A 22,005-nucleotide genomic window follows, 5' to 3' on the forward strand; every position below is an offset into this window, starting at 1 on the left:
CTAATTCTGATTTTATTAGTCTGTCTCTCTTTGCATTCTAGGGTGCGACAATCAGGCGGGATGAGCACACTGGAGCTGTGATCGTGGCGCGGATCATGAGGGGAGGGGCTGCTGATCGTAGCGGTAGGTCTCTTCAGCAGCTAGATTTCCATTTCCCTGTGTTGAAATTAGAGAGTGCAAGCTGTGCTCTGATTGGCTCAGGGTTCCACCCCACTCACACCCATTCAGCCAATCTGGAAGCTTTGAACAGCTTTTCTCAACCTTGGGGCACCAGATGTTCTTGAACTACAACTCCCATCATCCCTCACCACTGGCCATGCTGCCTAGGAATGATGAGAGTTGTAGTCCAACAGTATCTAGAGACCGAAGGTTAAGAAAAAGCAAGCCTGGAAAGTTACCCTCTCCCCACAGCCCCCAAATTTGCTCTTCCCAGAAACTTGCTAACGGTGTGAATTGAATTTGAATGAAACTTTATTTGCTTCAGCCGTCAGCCATCAGCCATAGCAACGAAAGAACATTGTGATATACACAGAACAAAATAAAAGGTCGTTTATGTAAAACACAGTTTAGGGTCCTGAATCAGCAGTCAAAGAGTGGACCTTATTCTGATTGCCCCAGCTAAACACCTTGCAACCTTTGCTGTCATCTGCACTGTTGGCTAACGGTGTGATGGGTTGCAGTGGATTATGGGAGATGTTATTCTCCTGTACTTTGCACAGTCTTCTCCTTGCCTGGTGGAAATTGTTGGCTTGCATATTTGTTCTGAAAGGTCACGATACGATGCCATAATGCTAACATCTGCATTTGAGGAGGCTTTTTTGCTTCCTCTCATTGGGACAGTGGTTTATTCACATTTCCCTCCCTGCAACCATCTGGGCTGGAAGACTGTATCAACCCTATACAGCAAGCCCTCCAGATTTGTAGCGCCTTCGAAAGCTTGTTGGACTCCATCTCCCATCAGCCCCAGCCAGCGTGGCCAATGGGAGTGATGGAGGCTGAAGCCCAACATCGTGTCACAACCTGAAGGGCCTGGCAGGTATTAAATCAGAGGTTCTCCATTACGTCTGAGCTGGGGAAGGTTAACAAAGCAGAAAAAGAAGCCAGGAGATGGGGCAGGGCAGAGAGGAGTACTCTGCCCCACTGCTCATTCCTGGCTTCATAAACCAGGGTTTATTGTCCAATCTGGTCTAGGGTTTGGCCTGAAGTCACCGATTGAGTTTCATAGCTGAGCAGGAAACACATAAAGTTGTGCTTTTAATTGAATTTAATGGAACACGGAAGGTTTTGTTTTGTTTTTCTGTTCTGCTCATTCTGTGCACAGGCTTTGGAAATAAGCAGGCTTTGTCCTCTGTGTGAGCTGTTGGATATTATTGCAAGGAATGAATGGGATTTTTTCTATCCTGGAAAAGAAGCTCTTTTTAATATTTCTCCTCCTCTGCCTTTTAGGTCTTGTTCATGTTGGAGACGAGCTGCGGGAAGTCAACGGGGTTGCTGTGCTTCACAAACGACCGGAAGAAATTAGTCAGATTTTGGTTTGTTTTCCATGCTTGATTTTCTATTTTATCAGGGTTCCAGTGTTTACATCTCAATTTTATGTATGCAAGTCCCACATAGTTCAATGCAGCTTACTCCTGGGTAAGTGTGTGCGTACACATACAGGACAGCAGCCTAAGGGAGGAAGGCTGCAATCACACCGCACATTTACCTGGGAGTAAGCCCTGTTCAATTCAGTAGGGTGCTCTTCTGTGCAGATACGGTTTGGCCTGTACTGTAGGTCCTCAGTGGGACATGATTCTGAATAGACAGAAATTGGACTGTGCAATTAATCACTGAATTGGTTTAACTGACTTTGAAAGGTAGTTCTACCTCGGGTTACAGACACTTCGGGTTGCGCGTTTTCGGGTTGCACATCACGCTGAACCTGGAAGTACCGGAACAGGTTACTTCCAGGTTTCGGTGCTCACGCATGCACAGAAGCACTAAATCACACTTTGCGCATGCGCAGAAGCACCAAATCACAACCCGCGCATGCGCAGATGCAACTGTACTGATATTTGGGGCTGTGGAATTTTTACAAAGATAACAATAGTTGCTAATCAAACAGAATGATTTAATTTTAGGGCTCTCTCTCTCTATATATGCACACACACACACACACACACACACATATGTATATATACAGTGGTACCTCGGGTTACACATGCTTCAGGTTACAGACTCCGCTAACCCAGAAATAGTACCTTGGGTTAAGAACTTTGCTTCAGGATAAGAACAGAAATTGCGCGGCGGCAGTGGGAGGCCCCATTAGCTAAAGTGGTGCTTCAGGTTAAGAACAATTTCATGTTAAGAACGGACCTGCAGAACGAATTAAGTTCTTAACCCGAGGTACCGCTCTCTCTGTGTGTGTGTATGTGTATATGTATATGTGTGTGTATGTGTATATATATATAGATAGATAGATAGATAGATAGATAGATATGTATATGCATATATGTACATATGTATATATATATATATATATATATATATATGTATTTACATGATGAATCAATTATGATTTAATTATTAAAAATACTTGATCATCTAATTATTAGCAATACAAGAACTTGCTAAAACTGCAAGGGGCAAGACCCATATTAAAAGAGTTGTTTTCTCCCCCTGCCATCTCTCTCTCTCATAGGGCGGGTTGGGGAACCTCTGGGCCAAATGGCTTTCAAGACTTTTGGGGGAAAGCCACACCCCCTTGCCCTACATCTGACATTGTACGTGGCATCAGGTGTTGGGCAGGCACGGCTTCAAAGTGGCGATGGCAAACTTAAAGAGGGCTCCCAGTGTTTCATTTGCTGGAGCTCGGCACACTCCACTCTCCTCTCCAGAAGAGGAGTGTGTTAATCGGGAACGTGACTCTCCTGTCATTCTGGCGGTGCACAGAGCCACTTAATTTGCCAGCGTTGGCACAGCATTAATTATGCCGTCACAAGGCACGCTTCTTCTGTGCCAAGGAGGAGATGACGTTCCCGGCGACTCCTACGCAGGGGAACCGAAAAAGCAACCCGAATGCGATCCTTGATGCTTCTGCTGTAATTACCACCGAAATCACAAATGCCTCTTTCTGAAACCAAGCAAGAACTACAAAAGTTGGCCTTGGGAGATGGTGGAGTAGCCAAGGACACCTGAATCATCAGTGTTGTCTTTTTCTCCCTCTTCTTTAAATAAGAGAACTAGGGGGGGAAAGCAGGAAGTACTCTTTACAAAGGGGAGGAAAAGTGAGATGTTCTGGAGAACATCGTAAAGGTTTTTGATTTCTTCTGTAAGTCGTCCGCTCCCTTCAAATTGGGGCCAGGGAAGTATTGTGCAATTTGTGAAAAATAAGGGAGGACATTCAGATGGGTCATGATTTGCAGGCAGAAGTGTTTGAGGTTCAGCATCTCTGGCTATGATGACTTGAAACCTCCCATAACAGGGCTGGAAAGGAGTGCTATGTGCGAGAGATCTTCTGCTTCTATTCAGAGCAGACCAGGGAAGAGAAACCTTGGGATCCCCCCATGTCAGCACTGTAGCACTGTAGAGTTGGAAGGGACCCTGAGTATCATTTAGTCCAGCCCCCCACAATGCAGGAATACACAGCTGACAGATACAGGGAATGAACCTGCAGCCTTGGTATTATCACATTCTAACCAGCTGAACTATCCAGGATGCGATCAAAGTTATTCCACAACAGGCTTGGAAAAGCCCACCTCAAAGCTTTTATAGCAGGCATAGGCAAACTCAGCCCTCCAGATGTTTTGGGACTACAACTCCCATCATCCCTAGCTAACAGGACCAGTGGTCAGGGATGATGGAAATTGTAGTCCCAAAAACCTCTGGAGGGCCGAGTTTGCCTGTGCCTGTTTTAAAGGTAAAGGTGATCATTAGGTCCAGTCGCAGACGACTCTGGGGTTGCAGCGCTCATCTTGCTTTACTGGCCGAGGGAGCCGGCGTACAGCATGTGGCCAGCCTGACTAAGCCGCTTCTGGCGAACCAGAGCAGTGCACGGAAATGCCGTTTACCTTCCCATCGGAGCGGTACCTATTTATCTACTTGCACTTTGAGGTGCTTTTGAACTGCTAGGTTGGCAGGAGCAGGGACTGAGCAACGGGAGCTCACCCCGTTGTGGGGATTCGAACCGCTGACCTTCTGACCGGCAGGCCCTAGGCTCTGTGGTTTAGATCACAGCGCCACCCGTGTCCCTCATGCCTGTTTTAGAGCCACCCAATAAATTCTTCTCCACCTCAGTTTAGAATTTTTTCTATCTCAGACAGGCTTGGAAAATAAGCAGAATTATTTACGCATCCCTCCCTGCCCCTCCAGGAATTCTTTGATTCATTTCTAGATCAACTTGAGGTAGATTGGGGGGGGGGGAATTGCCCATCTGTAGTTTGGAATGAGAAGCTCCCAGCCCCACCCATTCGCTGTATCACACGGAGCCACTGTCCTTCGTTCCTCTTTAATCGTTCCTTCACCCAGGCGATCACCTCACCAGGAACTTAGCCTGGCTTATACAGTGGTACCTTGGGTTAAGTACTTAATTTGTTCTGGAGGTCCGTTCTTAACCTGAAACTGTTCTTAACCTGAGGTACCACTTTAGCTAATGGGGGCCTCCCACTGCCGCCGTGCCGCCGGAGCACGATTTCTGTTCTCATCCTGAGGTAAAGTTCTTAACCCAAGATACTACTTCTGGGTTAGCGGAATTTGTAACCTGAAGCGTCTGTAACCTGAAGCGTCTGTAACCCGAGGTACCACTGTATTGTAACACTTGCTGGATACAGGGGTTAGAAGGGTCTTGATGTACATCACTTTCTGATGGGAGCAAAGGACCTAAACCATTTGCTATGGTGCACGTAAAAATCATGTGTTCTACCTCTACTTTTATTACAATCTATTTATCTACCTCTTCTTGGCTCAGAGATGTTTGACAACCGAGGTACCGCTGTATTATAATTGCATTGGTACCTCTGGTTGCGAACGGGATCCGTTCTGGAGGCCTGATCGCAACATGAAAAGAGCGCAACCTGCAGCGGCGCATCTGCACACGTGCGGGTTGCAATTTGGCGCTTCTGCGTATGCACATGACGTCATTTTGCACTTCTGCGCATGCACGAGCGGCGAAACCTGGAAGTAACCCTTTCTGGTACTTCCCGGTCACCCCGGGACGTAACCTGAAAGAACGTAACATGAAGCAAATGTAACATGAGGTATGACTGTATCATTGTTTTTAAAGAAAACTATGCTGCCAAATTAATTTCAATTTGTTAACTTTAATCATTCAGTTGATTTCTCCCTGCCCCCCCAAATTGATTAGTCTAAGCGATTGATGGCCCATCAAAGCTGCAATCCTATGCTCAATAGAATTTACTTCTGCATTGACAATGATGCGGTTAGTTCCCCACCTCACATTCTGCGATGTGGCATGGCCTAAAAATGTGTGCTGTTAATAATCTAGGCGATGCTTTGCAGTGTGACATAAAGAGGTTGTCTGAACACTTGCTACTTGAAGGAGCTGGGAAATGAGCTAAGTGCCACAACGGGAAGCGGAACATCCTTTCATCTTTTACCACCTAGCATGGAAACAAGACAGCAAAGTGGAATGATATCTTTGAATGGGTCAATTAATGTTCTCAGAGTCTTGCGAGGAAAGGGAGCCAAACTGTTCAGAACTCTCTTTCACTCCAAGAGGGGAAAGTGCCTTTTTCTCTTCCTTCCCTAGGTTCCGCAACAAAGGGAACCTGTAACTTTCAGGAACCTCATTCAAGCACTTAAGAATCGTTTAAGCTCTGCTGAAGAGCTTCAGGTTACAAAGAGGCCTTCCTGCGGCTTTCTCTCTTTTCAAGGCCTCGCGGCAGTTGTCTGCTTTTAGCAGGCTCTGGGAATATGGTGCATGCAAGATGCGATTTTAATACCAAAACCCCACACATAAAAACAAAAAAAACCTGTCCGTCTCCTCCAACCCCGGGACAAAAAGAACCCAGGAAAAATACCTGTTGCTGTTCAGAATGTAACAGCCGAACCTGAAAACTCCCAACACCGTCTGTTCTAAAAATGCCACGTTCTCTGTCGAGGTGAGCTGGTTTTTGTAACCTGTGGAAATGGTGCAATTGAACATACATTGGATTGTTCAGTGCATTGGTTTCCCCCGCTGCGTTTGCTAGTTGCGAAGGGTCATAAGTACATAAGAAAAGCCCCTTCTGGATCAAGCCAAAGCCCCATGCAGAGTCCCCTCTTGTGATTCCTGGCAACTGACCATATGCCTCTGATGGTGGAAGGAGAACATTGTTATTGTGGGTAGTAGATAGGGCCGGTCCACCCGTTAGGCAAGTTGAGGCGATTGCCTCAGGTGGCAGGATCAACAGGGGCAGCAAATCCCAGTGTCTTTCTTTCTTGTTCCTGATGTAGATTTTCCCTGGCAGAGAGACGGACACCATTTTGAGGTCTGCTTCAGGTTCCTAAACGTCTTGGTCCGACTCTGGTAGTAGCCACTGATAGCTCTATCCTCCATAATGAGCTGACCACGATCATACAAAAAAATTCATCTGGTCTCTGTCCCCCTCTTCTCGGTCTTCATTGCAATTTAGGCTTCTTGAAAATAGCTTGAAGTGCCAAACAAAAACCAGAAAGAAGGAAAGAAAGAAAGAATTGAGATTGTCAAGGTGCTGTTTCCTGCAGCCGGTACTAAATTCTGAGCTTGTGCAGAATTAAGAAGCTGTTAATATCATCTGTCTATCTCAGTACTGTCCCCACTTAACTGGCAGTACAGTGGTACCTCAGGTTACAGACGCTTCAGGTTACAGACTCCACTAACCCAGAAATAGTACCTCGGGTTAAGAACTTTACTTCAGGATGAGAACAGAAATTGTGCTTCGGCGGCAGCGGGAGGCCCCATTAGCTAAAGTGGTACCTCAGGTTAAGAACAGTTTCAGGTTAAGAACAGACCTCCAGAATGAATTAAGTTCTTAACCTTAGGTACCACTGTACCTCTTCCAAGGTTTCAGGTGCCCAGTATACCTGAAGGAGCGTCTCCACCCCTGTCCTTCAGCCCAGACACTGAGGTCCAGCTCCGAGGGCCTTCTGGCGGTTCCCTCCCTGCAAGAAGTGAGGTTACAGGGAACCAGGCAGAGGGCCTTCTATGTGGTGATGCCCACCCTGTGGAACACCGTCCCATCAGATGTCAAGGAAATAAACATCTTCTGACTTTTAGAAGACATCTGAAGGCAGTCCTGTTTCAGGAAGTTTTTAGTGTTTGATGTTTTATCGTGTTTTTAATATTCTGTTGGGAGCCACCAAAAGTGGCTGGGGAAATCCAGCCAGATGGGCAGGGTATGTATCAATCAATCAATCAATCAATCAATAATTAGCTGCAGCCTTTTCCCCCAAAGGGAAAAAAGTTAGGATGCAAATCACAGAACCAAATTGCAGGTTACACGCAGGTCAGCATTTGAGTCTCACAGTAGGCAGAGGGCAGCCAAAGCAGCCCCAACCAAATGTAATCATAAACACCATATTAACAAATGTGGAGATTTGCTTTGAAAGCAGGCCAGGCAGAGAATCCATTGAAATAAAATCGGATAGTGGTCAAAGACTTGCTGGCGTGGCTTAATCCAAAGTATCGTCACTCCAAGCTGTGAAATGATAGGGAAAATGCCATCTAACCTGTCTATCACATTACTTTTCCTCCAAGAAATCCAGGATGTCATCCAAGGGCACATCCCATTTTTTTCTTCAACCCCTGAGAGGTAGGCTAGCTGGGTTAAGAGTCACTAGCCCAAGGCTTCAAGAGAAAACGTCCTGGCAAAGTAGGGAATTCGAACCCAAGACTCCCTGATACAATTCACAACCTTACCCAGTATGCCACACTGATTTCTAATTTCCCTCTTTCTCCCTCCATTAAAAATGATGGCCGTGGGTTGCATCCAGTGGTTGACTTACTCAGAGTAGACCCAATGCAGTAAATTGGCCTGGGTGACTTGGATCCACTAATTGCAGTGGGTCTTCTCTGATTAGGACCTGCGCTGGGGACAACACTATACTTTGACACCTCAGCATTCAGCTCTTGCACAAATCTTTTGCCTTTTGCTGATGAGTCATATATGCCCCTGACTCATCTACAGAGATCTAGAAATCTAGAAACGCAGGAACGCATTGCTTTCAGGGAAAGGCTGTCATGCAACAGCAGAACACACATTTTGCAGGTTGAAGGTCTCAGGTTCAGCCACTGACGTCCCCGGGAAGAATTGGGAATGGTTCGTGGCTGAAACCTTTGAGAGACGATACTGGTCCGTCGATAAGACTTCACAAGGTGGGCCAACAGCCCGCCTCTGCGTATGCCAATTTTCGATGTCCCTGAGTATCGAGCATCAAAGTGACCCAAGCAGTGTTTGCAGACGTCGTCTAGTTTTCCACAGAAATGACAACGCAGACTTATTTTCTCTTAGGCGCAGTCCCAGGGGTCGATAACGCTGAAAATAATCCCGGCTGTCAAAGAAGAAGATCGCCTGAAGGAAAGCAAGGTAAGGGAGTTTGCCAGCATACGAGGACACTGGGCCTGTTCAGACATTCTTCTGAACATAAGTGTTGGGGGACAGTGGTGTTGCTGTGGCTTGTGTGAGCCTGCCCCCTAGCAGTAGCAGATTCCTTTTTTTCCGTGGACTGTTTTAAAAATATTGCTTCAACTTCTTCCTAACAGCTCCCTGTCCACCCAGTGTCCACCCCCAGAATATTCCTAGAACGCCACTAGCATTAAATCGTCTGGTTTTTCTAGATTGCAAGGTGGGGTTTTTTAAAAAAACAATGTAAGAAAAACTGCCGCCACCATAACACATTTTTTCCCTTAAAAAATGTCACACAGGAATATGGAATCTTCCTGGTGTTGGTGGACTCCAGGTCCCATCAGCCCCCAGCCAGCATGACCAAAGGTCAGGGGATGATGGGAATTGTAGTTCAGCATGGTGAGGCCTATACACCTACCATTCTTGATGGGGAAGAGAGGTAGGGAATGAAAGTGAAGGAGCGTCTCCACCCCCATCATTCAGCCCAGACACTGAGGTCCGGCTCCGAGGGCCTTCTCGCAGTTCCCTCACTGTGAGAAGTGAGGTTACAGGGAACCAGGCAGAGGGCCTTCTCGGTGGTGGCGCCCGCCATGGGGAACGCCCTCCCATCAGATGTCAAGGAAATAAACAACTACCTGACTTTTAGAAGACATCTGAAGGCAGCCCTGTTTAGGGAAGTTTTTAATGTTTGATGATTTATCATGTTTTTAATATTTTGTTGGGAGCCGCCCAGAGTGGCTGGGGAGGCCCAGCCAGATGGGCAGGGTATAAATAAATGATAATGATAATGATGATGATGATGATTATAATACAAGTCACCATCCCTCCCCCATGGCAAGTGTTTCCTCTTGTCTAAAACCACTTTAACTGCTTTAGGCCCACCCCAAAGGCAACATTATTCATGTAAAATATTTTTAATAACTGAAATGGCCCCACAAATTCGCATGTTGTGAATGGGTGTTGTGAATTTGGGTGGGGGGGCAGCTAATATATGTTCTCTCTGTCTGGCCAGCCATTTTGAGAACCAGTGATGTTTATTTAGTTTTGTTAATAATTGGAGAGTGCTAAATCCTGTGGACGATACAAAATTTGCAGCTTTTCTCATGTAGCGCTGGATGTGATGTTCCTTCCTTCCTTCCTTCCCAGGTGTTCATGAGAGCCCTCTTCTCCTACAACCCAAAAGAGGATAAAGCAATCCCATGCCAGGAGGCCGGGCTGCCATTTCAGAAAAGGCACATCTTGGAGGTGGTGAGCCAGGACGACCCGACGTGGTGGCAGGCCAAACGTGTGGGCGACACGAATCTCCGGGCAGGGCTAATCCCCTCAAAGCAGTTCCAAGAAAGGTTGGTCAGTTGTGTGTTGCTTGTGGGCCTGGGCTAGTAACAGAAAGCATGCGCAAAACTTTGTGCAGGTGTGATGACAAACCATAGTGACCTGTTATGAGAACAAATCTGTGATGAACCTCAAGCTCTCATGTTTCTTCCTCCCCTTCCTTTGAGTGAGAGGGGAAGTGGTGGTGAGGAGCTACTGTGTCTAGTCTGTGACAAACTATAATTGGCCATTTCATCAAAATGTGACAAACTATGGTTTGTACAAACCATTGTTTCTCTTCAAGGCAGTATTAAACGGTGGTTGAGGCTTGCTGGGTTGAGGACCAACTACGCTTTGCCACACTGGGGCAAAACCACAAACTGTCTGAAGGGTATCAGGTTGGCGAAGGCAGTTCCAAGATCTTTTAACCAGGGGGTCGTCTTTAGGCGTCCCCATCAACTGATGGTTCAGTCCAGGGAAAAAAATGTTCTTAGTAGTGTCTCCCTAGGGAGACTTACCTTTATGTTGCTTTGGTACCAAGTAAAGAGCTTTTTAAGGGACGCGGGTGGCGCTGTGGGTTAAACCACTGAGCCTAGGACTTGCCAATCAGAAGGTCGGCGGTTCGAATCCCCGTGATGGGGTGAGCTCCCGTTGCTCGGTCCCTGCTCCTGCCAACCGAAAGCATGTCAAAGTGCAAGTAGATAAATAGGTACTGCTCCAGCAGGAAGGTAAATGGTGTTTCCGTGCACTGCTCTGGTTCACCAGAAGCGGCTTAGTCATGCTGGCCACATGACCCGGAAGCTGTACGCTGGCTCCCTCGGCCAGTAAAGCGAGATGAGCGCTGCAACCCCAGAGTCAGCCATGACTGAACCTAATGGTTAGGGGTCCCTTTACCTTTACTAAAGAGCTTTTTAATTTCTTGGGCTTTGAAAGTCCCCCCTACTTCGCTTTTATGCTGCTTCATTCTTGTTTCAATTCCACTGATTGTTTTATGAATTACTCCTTTTAATATTGTGGTGGTTTAATATTCTTTTTAAATATTTGTTTAGCATAATCTTAGCTGTTCGTAAGAGAGGTAACATACACAGTGCTATATCCTATGCAACAGTGATCAGGGACCCGTAGCTCTGCGGATGTTGCTGAACTACAACTCCCATCATTCCTGACCATTGGCTATGCTGGCTGGGGCTGATGGGAGTTGGAGTCCAACGACATCAGGAGGGCCACAATTTCCCCACCCGTTCTTTGCAAGGCAGCAAATTCTGCACCTGAGTCTCAGAGGCCCTGTATGAGCAAATAGGTTTAGGAGCGACGTGTTCAGCCACTTCAGATGAGCTTGATCCTCTCAGCTACCTGTGCAAAGCTTAACGCTGTTATCGCCAGCACCAAATTTCTCTTCTCTCTTAAGCCTCTCTGCAGCAGCTGCGAGGGGCTTAGAACGGAAAAAGGATCCATCTCCTCTGAAAGGCAAGATGCGACTTGCCACTATGAATTTTTCTCTTCTTAAAAATTGATTTTTAGTGCAAAGGAGGGAACAACAAATCGATGGTAATAGAAACAAACGTTCTGCGTGCGGCAGAGCAGCTGCCTTCTGCCTTAAATCACACCGTTTCCTTTTGCGTGCTAAGTCCTTGCACAGCTCTTCCTTCCCTCTGCCTGCAGCAACGTAAATGGTCAGAACTAACTCGCAAGGATCAGGAGCAAAGAGTGTTGCAGTGGCTGCAGACAACGAAAACCAAGGAAGAGGACCAATGCAGCCTGTTTCCAGAGCTGTCCTGGCTGGGGTGGGGTGGAACTGGGCATTATAGTCCTGGCCCCCGCAAAGCAAACCCTCCATCCCACCATCACTGCTGTGCATTCTGCAGATCCTTGCCATGGCCCTGCCACATGGCTCACAGCGTATTACTCATGTGTGTTATGCCTGCCGGCGTGGTTGCCTGAGAGCGAACAGGCAAGATCCCCACTGGTCTTTTCAAAGGCTTTATTATTAGTGCAAAAACATTTACAGTGCAGAACGTCTCAATTCCATGTCTTGCTCAGTCACTAGCAGAATCTGAGAGTGGGCGGTCCTTAAACTTTCCCCAGCAGAGTAGTCTCTTGACCCGCATCCGATGCCTCCCCTCTCTGCGTGTAAACCTACTGCACAGAGAGGGCGTGGCTAAAAGGGGACCTGCCTCCCCCCCACTTTGCTCATGTACGGTGTCTTGCCTCTGCGGAGGAAGTGCTGCTTCTCACGATCTTGGGAGGCTCCCTGTAACTCAGCTGCACTTCCACCTCTTGCCTCTGAGCTGATGGCAGTTCCTTGACAATGTGGTTCCTTCCATTGTGGCAGGGCTCCAACCTCACACCTGCCCCTGGCTCCACATACCCTCTGGGAGTCTCTGGACCTTCCCATCTGCCTTCTGAATCCAAATAAGAAGCCAGCTGCTTGTTGGCTTATCTTGGACTCTAGCCCCTTGAACAAACCTGCCGATGCACAGGCTGTGCACGTGACTCAAACCAAGCCAGATTGGAGTCTTGGGTCTGAATTCCTGCACCTGCCTAGAGCTTAGGCACGAAAGCAGGACCACGGACAGCTCCAAGCTATGCACTGGAAGGACAGATCGTGAAGCTGAGGCTCCAATACTTTGGCCACCTCATGAGAAGAGAAGACTCCCTGGAAAAGACCCTGATGTTGGGAAAGATGGAGGGCACAAGGAGAAGGGGACGACAGAGGACAAGATGGTTGAACAGTGTTCTCAAAGCTACCAGCATGAGTTTGACCAAACTGCGGGAGGCAGTGGAAGACAGGAGTGCCTGGCGTGCTCTGGTCCGTGGGGTCACGAAGAGCCGGACACAACTAAATGACTAAAAAACAACAACAGCTATATGCAGCTGGCCAGGATGTTGCTTCAGCATGTCAGGAGAGCCCACAGGGTCCGTCCCCCTGTTTTTAAAAATTACGTTTCCCAAAATTTCACACATACATTTCAATATACAATAAAAACCCTTTTCTCCTTTTTTTTTTTTACTTCCCACCCCTTTTCCCATGGTGTTTCTGTTCCTCTCCCTCTGCTTCACGCTGTCTTCTATCTCTTAAACCTGAACCAAACTTCTGTCATCTTTAAACCCTTCTGTTGCTCATATTTCAGATTCTGCTTGCTGTTCATCATGTAATAATCATTCTTTAAATAATTTGAAAGGGGCTCACATTCTTCCACAAAACCTTCTTCATTAAGTTCTCTTATTTTAGCTGTTAACGTTGCCAATTCTGCATCAGCTTGCTTGTCCATTCTTCATTGGGTGGGTATTTCTGTTTCTTTCCTTTTTTGTGTGCAGAGAACCCTAGCTGCAGTTGTAACCCACAGGGGGGTTAAATTAACTAACTCTTGGTCCTATGGTTCATCTCTGGGCTGCAGTTCACATCAACTCTGAACATTGGCTGTGCTAGTGTGGGCTGATGGAAGTTGGAGTCCAACAACCTCCAAGCGTTCTCCATCCCTGGTTGAAATGGCCTGCATGCAGCTTGGGGTTTCTAGCTGTGTCCCACTGTGCTTTAAATAAAAATAAAAATAAAAATTTTGGCTGGGCCTCCCCAGCCACTTTGGGCAGCTCCCAACAGAATATTAAAAACACAATAAACCATCAAACATTAAAAACTTCCCTAAGCAGGGCTGCCTTCAGATGTCTTCTAAAGGTCAGATAGTTGTTTATTTCCTTGACATCTGATGGGAGGGTGTTCCACAGGGCGGGCGCCACTACCAAGAAGGCCCTGTGCCTGGTTCCCTGCAGTGAGGGAACCTCCAGAAGGCCCTTAGAGTCGGACCTCTGTGTCTAGGCTGAACGATGGGGGTGGAGACACTCCTTCAGGTATACTGGGCCGAGGCTTTAAAGGAGCTGCGCTCTGCTCTTAGGCACCGACTCTGGCAGAGCTAGGGGGTTTCCTGCTCCACAGAGAGTGAAGAAATACGAGTCCGAAAAGAAGGACAGAGTGACTTTTTCAGGTGCTGTAGATCAGGGGTAGGCAACATAAGGCACTGGGGCCGGATGCGGCCCAATCGCCTTCTCAATCCGGCCCGCGGACGGTCTGGGAATCAGTGTGTTTTTACATGAGTAGAATGTGTCCTTTTATTTAAAATGCATTTCTGGGTTACTCTTGTGGCGTAGGAATTCGTTCGCACACCCCCAATATAGTCCGGCCCCCCACATGGTCTGAGGGATGGTGGACTGGCCCACGGCTGAAAAAGGTTGCTGACCCCTGCTGTAGATGGTGTCCCCCTTTCATGGCAGAGCAGCATCTTCTGGGGATAATTCCTGCACCCTGTGCTCTTCTTCTTCCTTATCCTCAGACCCTTCTGATTGGGGTTTCCCAGCCCCTAAATCATAATAACTTACAGAACAGATCCAGGAATGGTATCTGCATCCAACTCCAGCTGTTGGCAACCCATGTCCTTCTCAAGGAAAGCTCCCCATTCTTGTTCCTTAAGAGAGGCTGTTTTAATGTACTGGGGATGTGGGATGTGGAATCAATGGTGGGGAGTCAAGGAATGAGGGGTTTTGAGAAGCATCAAGGAGATGGTTGGAGGTGGGGCACAGTGGTGCAGGACTGGACTGTGTGCAGTCGTGGGAGTAGAGCTGTTGTCAGCTTGGACAGCGAATGGTGCATGAAACAATGAGTCATGCTTGCACCTGGAGCCCAAAACTCAAGAGACTCCATCCGGAATCAGCATCCTTCCTTGCTTTGCATCCCTGATGCACACCTCTTTTAGACAGCAAGGACCGTGGGGGCAGGGACGTGCCTTGTAAAAACCCATGCACACTACTGATGCTGGGGTTTTGGCCCAGAAACTGCTTTGGTCGCCCTGTATGATGACCTCTGTCGAGAGAGAAACAAAGGAAAAATGTCCCTGCTAATTCTTCTCGACCTCTCAGCGGCTTTCGATACCATCGACCAGGGTAGCCTTCTGGAGTGACTGTCCGAACGAGGGGTGGGGGGCAGGATTAAGACCTCATCTCATCTTATCAAGATAATTTTATTGGAACAAGATATAAAGCTATTGATTATGCAGCCAGCGTATTCCGTTTCCTACGTGACCCATCTCTTACGAAGGCACACCATGGAAAGGAACAACCAGAAGATTCAAGATTTCTGTACCAGCTTTTTCTTTTCTTTTTTTTTTAAGAGGAAAGGGAGAGATGCGTTGAAGGGTACATTACAGTTGAGAAAGGGAGTACCCTGGAGGAATGGTTCTGTGAACAGGCAGCAGAATTATTTATTACACCACGGTGGGGAACCTTTTTTTCAGCTCAAGGGCCACATTTCCCACCTGGGTAACCTTCCGAGGGCCACCTGCAAGTGTTGGACGGAGCCAGAGGCAAAAGCAGGTGGAGCAACAAATGTATAATTTTTTTTACTCTTGTGCCATAAGCTGGATCTGCCTACCTACAAGCACACATGCACACAAACACTACTCTGTCCAGGCAAGCAAGATACATTATCAGAGTTCAAGGTCACATGAGCCTGGAGAAAGTACTTGGGGTTGCATTCGGTGCAGCGCTAATGTGAATCTTCTCTCACTGCAAGGCTTTCTCCTTGCACAACAGAACATTCTCCCCCTCTCCTCCTCCTGCATGCCCCCTAAATCTGCTCTGCAGTTTCCCCCAACCTTCCAAAACAGATTTGGGAATGGTGTGGGTCACACACTAGGGCGAGGAGGGGAGGAAACCTCATTCCTCTCGTGCTAATCCTCGCACTCATGCAAAGATTTAGTTTAGTGTTTCCCAAACTTGGCTTCCCAGCTGTTTTTGGAGTACAACTCCCATTATCCCTAGCTAGCAGGACCAGTGGCCAGGGATGATGGGAACGGTAGTCCAAAAACAGCTGAGGACCCAAGTTTGGGAAACACAGATTTAGTTGAGTACTTGGGAGCCAGTGTGATGTAGTGGTTAAGAGCGGTGGACTCGTAATCTGGTGAACCGGGTTCGCGTCTCCGCTCCTCCACATGCAGCTGCTGGGTGACCTTGGGCTAGTCACACTTCTTTGAAGTCTCTCAGCCCCACTCACCTCACAGAGTGTTTGTTGTGGGGGAGGAAGGGAAGGAGAATGTAAGCCGCTTTGAGACTCCTTCGGGTAGTGATAAAGCGGGATATCAAATCCAAACTCCTCCTCCTCCTCCTCCTCCTCTTCTTCTTGGAAGTTGGAGCAAGGCTAGAGAGGGTTGCGGCCTGGGAAAGGGGGAGCCCGGAGTCAGTTCCAAGGGCCAGACAGAGGTGCTTGGACAGCTGCATTTGGCCCCCTGGGGTTCCTGTACATTGCATTGGAAGCCAGTGCAATGCTGTAGTTACAGAGCCAGACTAGGACTGTTATATCTAAAAACTAGGATAGGCTGATGGCCACACCAGCACCCAGATGCAGCTTTGAATCTCTACTTTTCCCCACTGCCATGAAATAGATGAGGGAGAACCTGGCAGTTTCTGGTCACTCAGAACTGCTTCTCGGTAGAAAGCTCAGAGACCCCTTTTTGGGGAGCAGGGGAAATGCACAATGTGTGTCTTAATTTGGGAAACGGTCTGGATCAGGAACCTGTTCTGGATCAGGACCCCCACAGTTGCTTCCCTCTCCTTTGGGAGTTTCGAGTGGTGGTGGTGATTATGATTATTAAAATCTGAACAAAGTAACGTGTGATTTGGCCCTTGATCTCGTTTGATTTCAGCAGGAACTGAGCGCAATGAGCGCATTCCGGCTCTCTGGTTTGAGGCTTTCTCCTTGAGTTCTTCTCCGCCCCCTTTCTGAATCGAAATGGTAAACTCTTGTGTTTTTCTTTTTCCATGTAGGCGTCTGATGTACAGAAGGACCATTGGAGCGCTGCACAACGCCAGAAGCGTCACAAAACCGCTCTGTGAGTCACCGCGAAACCTTTCCATTGTTTGTTTAGTGTGGCTTGTGTGTTTCCGCTACATCTGGCTTTTCCTTTCTCTTTCCCAAACCGGGCTTCTTTTGTGAGGCTTTGCAGTGCCGTCCCTTGAAAGGTGCAGAGACACCGGGAGCCTGAAGAACGGCTGTGTCTTGCCATTCAGGTACAACAGCCGCAGTGTAGCGCTGTGGGGGAGGTAAGAGGGAATATGGGGAAGGTAGCTCTTTGCGAAAGAGAGCCTATTGTGCTGTGGCCTCCACACACTTCTGTGAGTTAATGGCAACTGTTTATTCTTTGTGCACGCAGTCAGGGCCCATGCAGTCCTGGTAAGTTTTGCAGGGCAGCTCAATGATGTCAGAAGACCAAGGCACTATCTGTCTTGAGAGCCAGTGTGATGTAGTGGTTAAGAGCGGTAGACTCGTAATCTGGTGAACTGGGTTCGCTTCCCTGCTCCTCCACATGCAGCTGCTGGGTGACCTTGGGCTAGTCACACTTCTTTGAAGTCTCTCAGCCCCACTCACCTCACAGAGTGTTTGTTGTGGGGGAAGAAGGGAAAGGAGAATGTTATCCGCTTTGAGACTCCTTCTGGTAGTGATAAAGCGGGATATCAAATCCAAACTCTTCTTCTGGAGATCTGGTGGGCTGTGAGGAAGGCCCTGTTGTGCACTTGATGCCTTGCTCAGTGTCAGGACCAGGAGTCAGCAAACTTTTACAGCAGGGGACAGGTCCACTGTCCCTCAGGCCTTGTGGGGGGTGGGTGGACTATATATATTTTTTGGGGGGGGAATGAACGATTTTCGCCCACCCACAAAGAGGCCTGAAGATGCTTCGCTTTACCTGTGCCAGTTGTCGTCCCAGTAGCTGCAGTTGGGCTTCTCCAGCCAGCCAGGCACTGTGGCGGGGTAGGAGGCTGCGTTGGCTGGTGAAGGCAGAAGCAGCAGCCCTGGCGAAGGAGCTGCGGATGGAGGTAGGGGAACCGGGGCGTCGCCGGAGCTTTTACCCACCCTTCTGCTGCTGCTGCTGCTTCCTGAGAGGCAAAGAAGAAGACAGAACTGCCTGCCAACCCACAAGCGGTGACCGCGGTCACTGCAACAACCTGCCTGAACGCCATGGGAGAAATGGAGGGAGGGAGGCAGGCGGCGATGAAGGAAGCGCATGAGGAAGCAGCGTGGAGAAGGGGCGTGGAGAAGAAGGAAGGGCGGACTACGGGAGGATGAGCAGGAGGAAAACACAGCAGCCGTCAGCTGGCATCATACGCCCCCTTCACGGCACTGCCCTGCTGAGGCAGGCAGGCAGGCGGGCGAGTCGACTCACAGCGCCCGGCGTGGGACAAGATCGCTCCTTACCTGAGGAGGAAAGTGCCACCATGTTAGGGAGAGGGAAAGAACATGTGCGCTGGCGATCTGCGTGGTGATTCCCGGACCATCCACTGGGCGGATCTAGAAGGCAATTGGGCCTGATTCGGCCCGCAGGCCTTAGTTTGCTGATCCATGGTCAAAACACTGCATGTGAGGCATTTATCCTTTTCTAGGCAACCTTCTGCTTCCCTTCCAGGAGTTGCACCAATTGCCCATATTCCACGGCTGGTTCTTCCCTTTCAGCAGTTAGAATGTTTACACTGACATGCTGTGATATCACAGCAGCTCAGCCAATGGCTAAGGAAGTTCAGACACAGTTGGCCGGGGCGCCAGCTCAAGGGGGTCAAGCTTTTAATGGCCTCCCAATATCTTTGGGGAGGGGGGCTGGGCCCTCCAAATGTTGAGGGGGTGGAGGAGGCTGAGCACGGAGCCAAACATGGCGTGGCTTCAGTGACTGGCTCTTCCTTCTCCTGCCGTGGAAGGAGGATGATCATGAGAGAAGAAGGGGACCTGCTGGTATTGAAGCTCTGCCTCGCTTGGCCTCCTCACGACGATGCAATGTTGTGTGTGTGACATCAAACACACATGTGATGTGTGATGTCACACATGTGACGGTGGGCCCCCTCAATCTTTGGCGAAGTTGCCACCTCTGCACATGCCAGTTGTGTGTGCGTGCGCGTGCAAGTTATATGTGTAAGATTCTGGACCATTCAAAATTATTTTGTAGGGGAGTCTGCCCCTACACCTAGGATCCTCATAGGTTTAGAGTATCTGCTGCTTTAATCCCGCCTGTTCCTCTGGATTAAGCTAGCCACACTGTACTGTGTCTCAATAGTGATTTGGTGAAATGGCTCTGAATTAAGTAGGAGCAGTGTTTTTGGTCCTGTGTGGTGTGATGACTGCTTCTGTGAATGCTTTGAGACCCATGTGGGACTCACAAGCTTCTGGAGAACTTTTGGAGCGTGGGCTGAGATGGGACAGTCCCGAGCCCAGAGTTTGCTTTATGCCCAGATGCAGCCCTGTGTTCTCAGCCCTGCAGCTAGCATGCAACAAACATGGGAAGCGTCACTGCAAATGTATAGCTGGTCTTTCCTTGACCATCTCCACTCACCCCCTGCACATCTGGATTTCAGGCAGCCCCAAGTCCCAGCACTTCTTTGCATTTAAAAATGAAGCATTGCAGAACACCTGGAAGTGGAATCTTTTTAGCAGAAAAATTTCCCACATTTTGAAATGCATTGTTTCATACAATTAATTTTTTACACGGTGAATATAACGCAAGGCAAACTGAGAGACTTGAATGGATATAACACCAATTATAATTATAATCGACTTTTTTCACGCGGCTATAATAAGTACATATATTCATGCACACAAAAGCTCTTCAGCCATGCCAATGTAGGTATGTTAACAGCTTTCAGTGCCTTTATGCCCTCCTCACTTTAAAATCCCCATAATGAGAGGGAAGCGTTTGCTGTTGAATGTGTTTCGACAGTCCTATCTTTGTATAATAAGCCGAGGAAACCAAAGTTGGTTACCAACTTTGGAAGAAGCCGGGATCTTAAGTCGTGCTTTGAAGTTGGTTTAATATCCTAAATTGTTTTGAAGCAGGGTAACAATAGTTCCCCAGTTTTCTGGAAAACGGTGGTTAGTAAAGAGACTTCCTGGCTCGGTTGTGGCTCATAGGGTTGCATGCATGGAGAAAATACTTAATTCATATCTTGCCATCTTAAGCCACGATATGATCATCTGAACAAAACATCTAGAATTCACTTGACTTATTTGAAAGACAATTGCATTAATGTAACATTGCTTGTAGGTTTACGAGAAGTTTTGTAAGGGGAACTATATAAATTATTGTAAAATGATTTAGGAAGAAAATAATTAGGAAAAGTTTAAAAGCATTAATTATAATAATAAAATGCAAGATTAGATAGCAAATTTGAAAATCACTAGACAGGATTGATGGAAGTCTCAGGCTATAATAGCCAAAATGAGGATGATGTGAAGTTTTGTTTGGAAAACATATGCAAAAATTAATTAAAATGATTTATTTAAAAAAAGAATTCACTTGAATTGCACTTAAACAGTGCAGTCCTAGGTGTGTCTACTCAGAGGTTATACAGTCATACCTTGGAAGTCGAACAGAATCGGTTCCAGTTTGACTTATTTTATTTGTATGCCGCCTTTCCACAGTTAAAACAATGCTCAAGGCAGCTTACAATATGAAAAGATTTACATTACAAATATAGCAAAATAGTCATAAAAATAAACAAAACATATTAAAAACTACATAACCAAACTGAACAATTTCTACATAAAAATAAAGATACAAAAAGTTAATATCAGCAACAACAACAGCAACAACTCCCAGCAAAACTTTCCCCAAAATACCCCATTCCTTGATGGGCAGCAGCCACAGCAGCAGTCCTTATGAGGCCTGCAGGCCCCGCCCTAGGCCAGATGGAGAGTGGCAGGACTGGGGCCCTCAGGCGCTCAGCCTGGGAGTCCTCCTGGGCCTTCCGAAACATTCGACTTTCAAAGTGCGGCTTCTGATTGGCTGCAGGAGCTTCCTGCAGCCAATCAGAAGCCGTGGAAGTCCCGTCGGACGTTTGGCTTCCAAAAGAACGTTTGAAAACCGGAACACTCACTTCCGGTTTTTGATCGTTCGGGAGCCAAAACATACGAGTTCTGGGGCATTTGAGAACCAAGGTACAACTGTATTCCTATCTACTAACACCTTTGTTTTTATAAGATTTGCAGCATTGGAGTTTGTTGTTGATGCACCCCAATCCATCAGATATTGCAGTTAAAATAATACTGGCTTTTGCAAAAGCCTCAGGGAGATGCATGCACCATGTAAAACCCATTTCTAGTTTTGCTTCCCAACTTTAAGCCAAACGGGCACGGTAATCTCTGATCTCAGTTGATTTAGGGCAACTGAAAATACTCGTTTCCAAAACCCGCATTGCTGTGTGCAATTCATCCTGAATTGAAGCATTTGCAGGATGCGGGCGAGAATAGGGAACTCATGGTGTTCTGGCTATGTGAACAGCATGTCCAAATAATGGTGCAAATTGGCCACAAAGTGTTAACCATCCGTGAGCCTCTCAGCTGGCAGCATCTGTTGTCCAACAAAGGAAGGAGGGTTGTTAAGCAGGCCAGAGAACTTGCAATGAATGAAAATGTTACTCCAGGGATCTCCAGCATTGGTGGTTCCATGTGGACACGCAGTGTCCTCTGTTACACTTACGGCAACAATCGAGAAGCTGCTGGTATCTCCCCGTGCAACTGTCCACATGTTTGAGAGGTCTTCCTTGCACACTAGGAACATAGGAACCTGCCTTATATTGGTCAAATTATTGGGCCATCTAGCACAGCTTTGTCTACACTGACCTCGGAGATGCTGGCGATTCAGCCTGGGACCTTTGACACGCAGAGCAGTTTTTGTCTTACTGCGAAACCATGGCTCTTCCCCACTGAGAGCCAGAATTTGAGCACGTGCCCCTAATGCTTTGGAATACTCGCCCCCCCCTTGGCCTCCTTTTAACTCTGCTGCCTCTTGTCTTTTCACGCTGACCTCAGACGATCAATCTTCTGAGAAAGGTAGGTTCACTGCCTGTTCCTGGAGCGAGCAAGCTGTGACTTTCCCTGCACGTAAAGAGCTTGTAGAATAAAAGAGCCGTCTCCGACCAAAGCCAACCATGAAGCAGATCCAGATTACAGGAAGCTCAGAATAGTTTGTGTGCCATATGTACATTTATCGGTACAGCTTTCTGTCATTGGTTTTGCTTCCAATCCCCCCCCCCCCCAAATACATCAACTGGACACATTGCAACAAAGGAGGTGAAAGCATAGTTT

The 22,005-nt window shown here is 47.6% G+C and overlaps 1 protein-coding gene across 8 annotated transcripts in view; it reads left to right on the forward strand.

The window, feature by feature from the left end:
- The window catches only part of MPP3 (MAGUK p55 scaffold protein 3), an 80,827-nt gene that overhangs the window by 25,588 nt on the left and 33,234 nt on the right, over positions 1-22,005 (forward strand). For 7 of the 8 annotated variants that reach the window (XR_008327238.1, XR_008327239.1, XR_008327240.1 and 4 more), the window contains exons 7-12: positions 42-123; positions 1,447-1,532; positions 8,469-8,543; positions 9,729-9,925; positions 16,707-16,771; positions 21,730-21,750. Coding sequence is in view for 5 of the 8 variants with exons in the window: in XM_053361153.1 (XP_053217128.1) it covers positions 42-123; positions 1,447-1,532; positions 8,469-8,543; positions 9,729-9,925; positions 16,707-16,771; positions 21,730-21,750 (526 nt within the window). In the remaining 3 variants the exon portion in view is untranslated. The remainder of the gene's footprint in view (positions 1-41; positions 124-1,446; positions 1,533-8,468; positions 8,544-9,728; positions 9,926-16,706; positions 16,772-21,729; positions 21,751-22,005) is intronic. The other variant, XM_053361155.1, reaches the window with a different exon arrangement.

This window comes from Podarcis raffonei, chromosome 13, assembly GCF_027172205.1.
Source record: "Podarcis raffonei isolate rPodRaf1 chromosome 13, rPodRaf1.pri, whole genome shotgun sequence".
Lineage (NCBI taxonomy): Eukaryota > Metazoa > Chordata > Lepidosauria > Squamata > Lacertidae > Podarcis > Podarcis raffonei.